The 11,826-nt window shown below is 33.5% G+C and overlaps 1 protein-coding gene across 1 annotated transcript; it reads right to left on the bottom strand.

Annotated features, from left to right (window-relative positions):
• Positions 1-4: 4 nt before the first annotated feature.
• Positions 5-10,765, bottom strand: LOC136807015 (uncharacterized). Its single transcript, XM_067063590.1, has 13 exons — positions 10,496-10,765; positions 9,709-9,975; positions 9,108-9,371; positions 7,090-7,317; positions 6,689-6,919; positions 6,217-6,358; positions 5,641-6,069; positions 5,096-5,481; positions 2,559-2,825; positions 1,651-1,944; positions 694-924; positions 320-562; positions 5-91 (listed from the first exon to the last, which is right to left on the bottom strand). Exons 1-13 carry the CDS (start codon positions 10,757-10,759, stop codon positions 26-28), a joined length of 3,312 nt encoding a protein of 1,103 aa, XP_066919691.1. The 5' UTR covers positions 10,760-10,765; the 3' UTR covers positions 5-25.
• Between the last annotated feature and the right edge of the window lie 1,061 nt (positions 10,766-11,826).

Raw genomic sequence — 11,826 nt, 5'->3', positions numbered from 1 at the left:
GGCACAACCAACAAAGCTATCTTGTTCAGCACAATAGTGGTTTTGTCTTGCGAACCTTTTCACCTGTCTCAGTGAATGTGTCAACCAGTTCCTGTAAAATCAAGTAAAGTTATTTCAAATTGATATTGGGCATATCATTTTAGAGCTATTACTATACCATTTCATTGAATATCACACTTGGAATCACAATATCGAAATATTAGCGACTTCTCTAACCAAGAGTGCCAAGAAAAATTAAAGATAATGTTTATTTACTCAATTCAGATTTATAGCATGTTTCAAATGTGACAGGAAGGGAATTAAAACTGATGAATCTGACCTTTTCTTTGACATCAATCCCTTGAATAGTTTTCATCAATGTTTTAAGTTCACTCTCTTCAACAGGTGGTAACTTTTCATGACCAAGACACAAAGCCAAATCCTTCATTAAATGGACATACTTTGGCGTCTCTAAACCACGCTGGAGAAAAATCTGTAAACAGTTTTGAATATAAAAGAACGCCGTTGGAATATCTTTGTTATTGATTTCTTCAATGATTGCCAACCATTCATTACATAAGACCTGAATTGAAAATAGTATACGGTCAGATACTAAAAATAGAAAATTTACATGTATTGGTTTGATATCACAGCACTGAAAAGACATTCTAGGAATTCATAAATGTAAGGTGTCAGACTATGGGATTCATATACCTTTGGTGAATCTTTCATTTTTACGGTAGCTTGTTCGAAATAAGTTCTTGCTTTGTTTCGTCCATTATTGAATGCAAAATCATGAATAGCCAAATGGAGATTGCTGAGTGATTCAACTTCTATATCCAAGGTTATTTTGCCGATTCGACTTGCCAGGATGAATGCCATTTGGTCACATTCTTTCTTCTGAAACTTCCTCTTTGCTAAATAGTACCATGCTGCTCCAAGTTCCTAAAGGTAAAAGGCTTTCATGAGATCAAACAAGAAGCCCAGAGGGCATGAAGGCCCAGCGAATAAAAATATGAACTGAACAAGACTTGAGTAGCAGAGGGGATTTAAACCTGGAGTCGCTAATACAAGCCATAGACGCCTTAGCCCATTCGACTATCTCTTATTTACAACAATGAGAAATAATTCATGATATTTAATCTTATATACAGAGATGTTAGTTTTTTTCCTAGCACGTGAACAACTGAACTGTTCACATGATAGAGAAATGTAAAAACAACTTTTTTTTAAAAGAACATCTTCCTAAAGAGACGAAGGTTTGTTACGGTTATTTCTGTGTAAATCACATTGTTTTTCTTAAAATGTACTACATCTATATTCTTATAGTTTTAATAGTTAATTGTATTTTCTCCTTTTATGTTTTTAACCAATAAAGACGATTTCAATTGTTTTTTATTCTGTCAATCATGTTCTAACAGCCAATCAAATCCTTCACAATATGTACTAGCCTGTGCTGTGCTTGAAAACGCGTATCGCCTAGTAAATTGTTACACACTGACACCGGGCAGAATGCTAATGAAAGGCCCAGTACGCTAAAGCTAGCTGGGCCAATAAATTGAAGATTTAATAAACATTGTCAATTTCATTATTTTCAATGTTACACATGGAGCAGACTTAGCTTAGACATGAATTTGGAAGTGAAAAAATTCTCATTCTTTGTAAATATACCTTATTAAAACTTCCAGTGCTCATTGTTAGCTTTGATTCGAGTTTTTCAATTTGCTTTGATTCGAGTTTTTCAATTTGCTTTGATTCCAGTTTTTCAATTTGCTCTTTAATTACCAAGTATATTGATATGGTGCATTCCATGGTAGAAAGCTGAGGTTGGTACTTCTTGCCTGTGACTAATGCTTGTGCTACTTCAACTCCTTTAATAGCACTTTCCAGTTTTGGTTCAGAATATGTTTTGATACAACACTCCATGATATAGTTCACCAAAATTTTGTCCTTTTCAGAGCCACACTAGAATTATTTCAATAAACAATTATTATCAATATCATCATACAAGCCAAACAAGAAAGAAAGTAAGATAGTAATTGGCAGACCCTTACTAATATGCTATCCTTAAAATCTTTTGTGAAATGCAACGGCATGTTTTAGTTTAAAAAATAGTTAGGATTTTTTTGAATTTTTTTTCGAGGAGATTGGCGAGTTAGGCCTGAGAAAAGTTTTTATGTCCAAAAGATCATTTGAAGTTCAAAATTCTGGCAGGTTGGACAGAAATTTTAATATTTCAAAATTTTGTGTGTTTTTAAGTGTAACACTTGCAGTAGTAGGTATATCTTTTTGCTCAGAATTTCACTTCCATACGATGGTATCAATCAGTTCTATTGGATTCAATTTTGAGAAATTTTCCCCTTTTTTGTAGGTTAAAAGTTTTGTCAGGCCTAATCTATCCTCTCTCAAAAAAATCTGAAAATCCTATTTACTCTTGAAATAACCACTTATGGTTTCATCCAGAAGCAGATCCTAAGGGTTGGCTCCCTTCTAAAAGCAACTTATTCCTTAAAAAGGACAGAACCTTACTTTCAGAAATGCAAATTAAAAAATAGGTACGACATGAATAAAATTCTTACAAAGTATAGCAAGATCTTGTGTGTAGCTTCCTTGTTAGCTTTCAGAGATTTTTCCAGCCAATTGAAAACTTGGACACCTTTATCAGTTTTGAGGTAGATTGAAGACAAGGCAGCAAGTACAAAATATTCGCAATAACGCTGTTCTTGACCTTCTTTCTTTCGCATTTTCTTCAATTTCCTGGACAACTCAGTTGATGCAGTTTTCCAATCTTTTTCTTTAAATGCTTTTAAACCATCATCAGTTTCACTCATCAGCAATTCGAATTCCTGTAAACATAAAAAAACAAAAATTTTCCTTAACCCTTTGAGTGCCAGGGTCCTTTTTTCTAAGTTTTTTTTTAAAAATTGCTAGTTCAAACTTTAAGAGCTTATATCTTCTGATCTAGAATGAATTAGAAGCTCGTATATAGCTCGTTGGATAGCTTAGAGTCTCCTCTTTCTTTTGGGCGCCTTCGGCGCCGCCCGATTTAGGAAGGGCGTGGTGGGCGGCGGCCAAGGGGGGGGGTAGGTTAGGGAATTAAAGCAGTCAGGCCCGCTGCGCGGACCTGACTGAACTGAAGGAAAGGTGCCCAGTGGTAAAACTTCAAATTGACTCACTAGAAGACAGAATAAAGTAAAACAGGGCCAAATTTGGAGGTTCTTGGATCACTCGTTGACCAAAAATAGTCAAAAAACGGTCAGAATCTCAAAAAAGTGAATTTTTGTCAATTTTTTGCATTTTTTTGACTTTTTCGCTTAAAATCTCGCTGGAAAGACTCACTTTTGAAATTTTTTTTGCTTGACCATAAAGGACAATCTAATTCCTACGAGTTCGACCAAAAATAACGATTTCTAAATCAAACTGGGCATTACAGGAGGGCTTCGCCCTCCTATATAGCCCATGTCGTATATATACGACATCGGCACTTAAAGGGTTAAACAAAGTGAAAAAAAAATTTGAAAATGTGATTTTTTGGTGTTTTTCAGCATTTTTGAGTGATTTTAGGCCAAAAATTGAGAAATTTAAGAAAAAAAAATAATTTTTGCAATTTTTCTTTAACCCTTTGAGTGCCAGGGTCCTTTTTTCTAAGTTTTTTTTTAAAAATTGCTAGTTCAAACTTTAAGGGCTTATATCTTCTGATCTAGAATGAATTAGAAGCTCGTATATAGCTCGTTGGATAGCTTAGAGTCTCCTCTTTCTTTTGGGCGCCTTCGGCGCCGCCCGATTTAGGAAGGGCGTGGTGGGCGGCGGCCAAGGGGGGGGGTAGGTTAGGGAATTAAAGCAGTCAGGCCCGCTGCGCGGACCTGACTGAACTGAAGGAAAGGTGCCCAGTGGTAAAACTTCAAATTGACTCACTAGAAGACAGAATAAAGTAAAACAGGGCCAAATTTGGAGGTTCTTGGATCACTCGTTGACCAAAAATAGTCAAAAAACGGTCAGAATCTCAAAAAGTGAATTTTTGTCAATTTTTTGCATTTTTTGACTTTTTCGCTTAAAATCTCGCTGGAAAGACTCACTTTTGAAATTTTTTTTGCTTGACCATAAAGGACAATCTAATTCCTACGAGTTCGACCAAAAATAACGATTTCTAAATCAAACTGGGCATTACAGGAGGGCTTCGCCCTCCTATATAGCCCATGTCGTATATATACGACATCGGCACTTAAAGGGTTAAACAAAGTGAAAAAAAAATTTGAAAATGTGATTTTTTGGTGTTTTTCAGCATTTTTGAGTGATTTTAGGCCAAAAATTGAGAAATTTAAGAAAAAAAAATAATTTTTGCAATTTTTCTTTAACCCTTTGAGTGCCAGGGTCCTTTTTTCTAAGTTTTTTTTTAAAAATTGCTAGTTCAAACTTTAAGAGCTTATATCTTCTGATCTAGAATGAATTAGAAGCTCGTATATAGCTCGTTGGATAGCTTAGAGTCTCCTCTTTCTTTTGGGCGCCTTCGGCGCCGCCCGATTTAGGAAGGGCGTGGTGGGCGGCGGCCAAGGGGGGGGGGTAGGTTAGGGAATTAAAGCAGTCAGGCCCGCTGCGCGGACCTGACTGAACTGAAGGAAAGGTGCCCAGTGGTAAAACTTCAAATTGACTCACTAGAAGACAGAATAAAGTAAAACAGGGCCAAATTTGGAGGTTCTTGGATCACTCGTTGACCAAAAATAGTCAAAAAACGGTCAGAATCTCAAAAAAGTGAATTTTTGTCAATTTTTTGCATTTTTTTGACTTTTTCGCTTAAAATCTCGCTGGAAAGACTCACTTTTGAAATTTTTTTTGCTTGACCATAAAGGACAATCTAATTCCTACGAGTTCGACCAAAAATAACGATTTCTAAATCAAACTGGGCATTACAGGAGGGCTTCGCCCTCCTATATAGCCCATGTCGTATATATACGACATCGGCACTTAAAGGGTTAAGGGTCTATTTAAACCCCAATATACCTGGTAACTTGCCCAAAAACCCAGTACCACTCCCCAAGATAAAAACCAAGAAGAATTTCAATTAATTGTTTCGAATTTGAAAACATCAGTAAGTAATATATGAAGTTAATAACAATACATTTTCTTGTGTATTTTCTTCAATTTTTGTTTCATTCGCTGGTCTTCCTGTGATCTCAGTTATCTTTGCTGCATTCTGAGATTGATGAGAACTTGCACTTGGTTCCCTTCTCCCAAAAGATGATTGTTTACTATGTTTGTATAACTGACAAGCTTGGTTTAATAGGGGTCCCCTCATTTGATCATTGGCAGAAGCTTTTAATCCATGTTTATTGAGTGTATGGGGATTGAATCCGTTTTGTAAAAGAGTTTTCACAACATATAATTTGGCTTGTGTGCATGGATCCTGACATGCAATATGTATAGCAGTATTCCCATCCTGATCTTGTAGGTGGACATCTACTTTGTAAAATTTGATCAGCTTTTCTAGCATTTCAAAAGAACCATCTAGAAAGAACAAGAAAATGAAGTGTTTTTTTTTTAATATTCAAACTTAAAATGATTATGACATTACTTAAGTTGGACTAAAGGTTTACCATGTTGGATAACTACTACACTATGTAACTACTACAAGTTCTATGCAGTAAAGTATTTTTTAGCTCTTACTTTTACAAATAACATGTTGGGTAGCAACAATGATAGGTGGGATTGTTCTGTTGTTTTTTGCGGTTTGTTCTGTTGTTGGATTTGGTAATGCTCCATAAAAAATCAAGCAAGCAGAATGATGATGTAATTCCATTTCGATCGACATTTTAAGAGGCCAGTATTGCAGATAATTGTCATTGGCTTTATAGGTTTTGATCTCATTGACATTTGCACCACATTTAATCAAGGTTTCTAATAATGGAATACTGATTTTTCTCTGAATGGCTTTGACAAGTGGTGTTGATTTGGTGCTTAAAGCATACTTCTTTGGTTTTGTTGTAAACATGTTGTCAATTGCAGACCAGGCTTCTTCTGTGCTTTCCTCGTGAAGTTTCTCCAATGTCATTTGAAGCAATCTTTGATTTATCCTTGATGGGTAGTCATTCGAATCTAAAACAAAGTTTTTTAAATTGAAATGACATAGAAAAAGTTAAAAAAACTTTAGAAACAAAAAAGTCATTGATTTCATTTCATTCTAAGCCCACGAATCAAGAAAAAAGGAAGAAAATATAAAGTCGCATGACCAAAAATGCTTACTTATTTTGGCACGATTCTTGAAGAGAAGTACACTCTGATCAGTTGGTTTATCACTGGATTTATCTAATGCTAAAATCAAATTTCTGCTGCTTTCATCATAGCGCTTCATTTTACATTGTGCTTGGGCAAGTCTGTAGTAGCCCTAAAATGATTAAGTTTGATTAGTACATTTTTGACTGTCTGGAGGAATTTCAGAAATTATTTTTCTCTTCATTTAAAAACTTTTGAAATAAACTTGACAGATGACCTATCGACACAATGTTGTTTTTTTCTTATTTCCAATACAACAATTCTGAGTCTTCAAAAATTATTAATAGAAGATTTTCTACGTCAAAGAGGTAACTTATTCCTGGCATACCTTGTATTGAAATAAGCAATGGATCATACTTTTTTCTTTTTAGTGAGAGTGAAATAAAAATTATTTTCAGTATTCTTATAAAAGATACCCTTGTATAACGAATAATTCATGTACCTTGAACCATGAAGAATCTAATCGAATACAACTCTTAGCTTCATTAACTGCATCACCATAATTATTAAGAGTTAGATGCATTAGTGAGATGTTTGAAGAGAGCTCCCTTTTTAACTGGCTTTGTTGATTATTGCACCCTCTTTTGGCTTGACTGTAAATCTGCAACGCTTCTTGAGTTTTTGATTTTCCATAAAATTTCTTTCCTAAATCTTTCCATTGTTTTATTGTTTCCTTAAATCATAAAAATTAGAATTGACCTTTCATAAAAAACACTCTGGTTCAGTTCCAAAGAAAAGTATATCAAATGCTGGGAAGTGCTTGAAAGATTCAATAGAAAAAAACGATTTGAAAATGATCAATGCATTTTGCTCTAAGACCAGATTCAAAATATTTACACATACTTCATTGAAATGTGTATCTTTCAAAAAACAAGCCTTTGCATATAGCCAAGATTCATTGATATCATCATCAAATACAATATCTGCCAAGTCTGTATGATACAAGACCAGTAGATCTTCACGAGATTCTGCCTCAGCAAGTAAAATACAACTATTCAACAAGAACTTTGCTGTAGAGATATCGCTCTTTTTTGAAATGGCCTTTTGGTGCCACACCTTTCTAATACCAGCCTGGAAAAAAGAAATGAATTTATTCAATCATTGACATTTTACACAACTCAAAAAATGGGAAAGCTCTACTATCACAATTACATGAAGTGCTATAGAGTCTCTTAAAGAGGGAACTAAACATTTTTTTGAAAATACCTAAATCACATCACATACTTCCAAGGAATGATCTCTGAAAATATTTTTCTCTAAAAACTTCTCTATCAAAAGATATAGCTCTTTATGTTTACAGAAAATCTAATCTTTTTAAAGCAATGCGTATTTTGTTAGGGGAATAGGTCGAGCCATCTGTTTGACGTAAACACGTTCAGAAAGTAATTGGAAAAGCTCTTACTTCTAGTTGATAGAGAACCTTTAACTTTTTTAGCGTAGCCATAACTTTTTATCCACAAATGGTTTAACCAAGAGACAGGATTCATTAAAAAGCCATTTTTGAGTGGAGTAAAACTATGTTTGAACTTTCGAAAACAAGTGATTGAAAATGATTTTAGAGTCGATTGAAAAAATTGAACTTTTTATTGGAATAAGCTGACAACCCCAAATTTAGTCCACGTAAAACTGAATCCTTCCTGAAATCAAAAATGATTTTACTATCTTCCTATTATTTCTTGTTCACGAAATATCAAACTTTAAAGTTGATGAACATACACAAAATTCATAAAAAATATGAACGATATGACGTCACAAACATGTGTAAAGTGAGGGTTCATTTTAAACAAATTATACGTTTTTTAAAGAAGGTTTTGTACAAAATAGGAAAGACATTGAGAGTGGAAATTATATTTTTTCGAACTTATACTGTGTTGTGTAGTTCTTGGAAACAAAAAAAGCATGACCTCAAAAAATGTTTAGTTCCCCTTTAAGGTATGTGTACACCTTTTTTCCGATTTTTTGTCAAAAAATTTTTTTTCAGTCAAAGTGGAAGGAAAGTTACTGGATTTCATTTTGGTAAAATCGCGATCTTAAAATCTTTCTTTGATCCAGAGTTATAACCATTTAAATTTCAAAACAAAGTTCGTTCTTATGATGGATTATTTACTCAAAAAATTGTCTCTTTCGGAAACAACAAAGACAAAAGAGAGAATTTAGCTGATGTTTATTCTCACCTCTATTGAATAGTAATATTTTTGACACATTTCACTGATTACTCAAATAAACAGCAATCATCTCGATAAAAATTTCGAATTGATGTAGAACAAAATGAAATTTTACCACACCATACTACTTTTAACGAAGTTAAAGTCACCCATAGCATTTAGATATCGACTTCATTCTTTTTTTGTGAGATTCCCCAAAGATCTATATTAAAAAGTGTCTTAGGATTTTATTTCTAACCGAGTTGTTTTTCCTCAATTTACAGATAACTGAAAAAATCACATTTAAATTTACTTTTTCATCGATATTTTTACAGAATTTAGGATTTAAAGAGTTAAAGTCAATCCCAAGAAAAATCCCAAGACACTTTTTTAGTTCAATCTATTGGGAACATAGTATCGAAATTATTTTTTCAAAATTCAAAAGCTATGGGTGACTTTAACTTCTTTGAAGTAGGTGAGCTTAAAATTCTTAAGATTTTAATTATATCCTGCCCAGTTTTTTAAATTCAGCTGAAACTTTTACCATTAGAAAGAGAATATTATTGGCTTTTAGAAAATATATACTTTTGATATATAAAAATTTGTTGTTCTAAAGATATGATCAATTAAAGAGAATGTGTCAAGAAAGGTGAACATATACCTTAAGTGTTTGTTTTTTTATTTTTGCAAAACTGTTAGTAAGTAGTAAACACTTACAGTTTGGGGTAAAAGCAGACTTTGAAGATTATTTCCAATATCAGATACCCACAAAGTAAAGTCTCCTTCATAACAAAAATGGAAGTTTGTTGCTGTCAAGTAAATCTTCAATTCATTTCTTAACATTTGAATGGTTGTATTGCCAGAATAAGCCAGATGGAAATCCAGGTTCTGAACAATTGAAAAAGCATTGTGTGCAAAATGAAGTGATTTCTGATCAAAAAAGTCTTCCTTTCCAACAAGGAGCCAGCAATTTCTTGCATGCTAAGGTAAAAGTAGAATAAAATAACTCATTACATAAGCACCTGTTACAATATTGTTACACACATTTTCATGCTATTGCTATAAGGCTGATAAATTAAACCAGGAAATTACAAAATTTTATTTCTAGGCTTTTGAATAGAAAAATTAATTTTAATTGAATATTCATTAAGACAAAAATTTAGACCATTTCCATCCTACTTATTTACATAGAAGACTGCTTCTATTACAAAAAAAAAACAAAACAACAACAACAAAAATAAAAAATTTAGACAAAAAAGTTTGTAGCAAACTTCTAGAGTCTGAGTAAAAAAAATTGAGAGCATATTGATGAAGTAACCTTATGATCAGTCGCCGTTGTTTTTATCATCAAGGCAATAAAAAGTGGCTGATGCATCATTTCAATGTGCTGCTTATTCAAATAAACATCAATGAGTTCCATCCAAAAATGTACCAGTCCTACGACTCGACTTTGTATTTGATGATCATTCAACAAAATGTTGTTATTAATGATGAGGTTGAATAATTGCTCAACAATTCTCGCGTGATCTTTAAGCACATACTCAACAGCAGTATTGATCAATTTGACAAATGGTATTGAAAGATCCTGTAAAAAGCAAAAGCAAGTCTTTCAAGTATTCCAATTACATACTGTATTTCTGCTTGTAAATTGTATCTTCACAATTAGAGTGCTCGATACTACTGCAGAACAAATAACTTCATTAAAAGAAACATTATTTTTCTATGCCAATACCACTGGTTTCATGTATTGATGCAATCTTTTTCTTAAAATCCAACTGAAGATTGCATCAATGCAAATTCTTTCCTTAAAATCCAACTGATAATTGCATCAATGCATTAAACCAGTTGTAATGAATTTACTGTATTTCTACCATAATTCAAAACCTGAAATTTAGAAGAGCAAATTGGTACTAAGAAATATGGCTTAAAAGAACTGCCTTCTTTGGTGTTGGTTTCTTTCTTTCTTTATAGCTTTTGCATATATTTTCCCTAAATTTTTATATGTTTTTACCAATTTTAGGATTATTCCAATTCACCTAAATTTGGGCTCAAGCCTGTAACTGTCAATCGTTCTCTTAAAAAACACATTGAGAATAAGCACTTACTTGACAGAATTGTTGAATAGAATTGACAAAATGATCACCAAATGCCTTCATGAATCGTCCAATTGTAACAACATTTTCCAATGGAGATTCTTTCAATTCCAATTTTGTAAGCATTGATATAATATCCATTTGGAAAAGAAAAGGGTGGACTATCTGATGACGCAAAGGCTCAGCAATGTGGGATGCATGAAGGGCCTTATGATATTCACCATTTTGATAATGTGCAACAGCAGCATGAAAGCATTGGAATAACATTTGCTCCATTTCAAAATTCATGACTGACTGAAAGAAATTACAGAATCAAGTTCTTCTATGTGAAACAGCTTCTGACAGCCTCCAGTATGAATTATTCTTACAAGTGGTCAGGAAAGTTGTGCGCAATTAATAAAGCACTAGAAAACTGTCTGTGGAAAATTGAAACTAAAACCAGGAATCTTTTCAAAAATTTCATTGATTAACCCACCAATTTTTTGTTTCTTTGAAAGTATTATAAGTTTCTAGTTAATTAATACTATATGTTTTGAAAGTCAAAAGGGTGATTCTAGTAAAATAAAGATGATAGGGTGGAGGTGGGGCAAATCCAGGCGATACCCTTGTTTTTAAGGGTATGTAATTCCCGTAATAAGGAACGTTTGGGAGCTTGATGTTTTTGTTTATAATTATTTAACGGCAAATGGAATATTTGAAGTTTTTGTTTGGAAAGGTAAGGGAAAGGTTGAGTTTTGTTCTATCAAAAACTTTTTCATTTGACATTAAAGACTTAACTCTTCATACGAAAATTACAGGAAATGCATATTTGGACTTTGTACCCTATGCTGCACGCAAGCACTTAAGCTAAAGTCCTGCAAAAGCGAGACAAAAATCAGTTTTTTGAAGTTTGCAAAAAAATGTCACATAGAAGATCTTTCAAATTCAGTATGTGAATAGAGCAGTAAAAAATACAACTTTTCTATTTTTCCTTTTTTTGCAAAAGTTCTAGGAATGAAAATTAAGGGATAATGATAATTGAATATTATCAACTGATGATCCGCGGCACTATCGTAAAGCTAGAATTGCTTGGCATACTCTTTGCTTGAGAAGATGATTGGCAGATTAAAGTTTTTCACCGGTGCGGGAGCTCGCAGGCGTTATACAAGCGTTCTCAGCTCAATCCTCGGCCTGCGCTGAAAATGGTATACCTAACTGTGACAGATAATTTCGGGTAACTTGCATCAGTGGAGGCTAACATACATAGCCCTCAAATGAAAGACCTGGCTGGTCATTAAAATACAAAGTTAAATCAAAACAAAAATGGTAGATTGGAGCTGTGAGCGGAGCTGCGTAGTTGTATT

This window comes from Clytia hemisphaerica, unplaced genomic scaffold (genome assembly GCF_902728285.1).
Source record: "Clytia hemisphaerica strain Z4C2 unplaced genomic scaffold, Clytia hemisphaerica genome assembly, whole genome shotgun sequence".
Lineage (NCBI taxonomy): Eukaryota > Metazoa > Cnidaria > Hydrozoa > Leptothecata > Clytiidae > Clytia > Clytia hemisphaerica.
The sequence above is the reverse complement of the archived record's forward strand: the minus strand, read 5'-3'. Positions and strand labels throughout refer to the sequence as shown.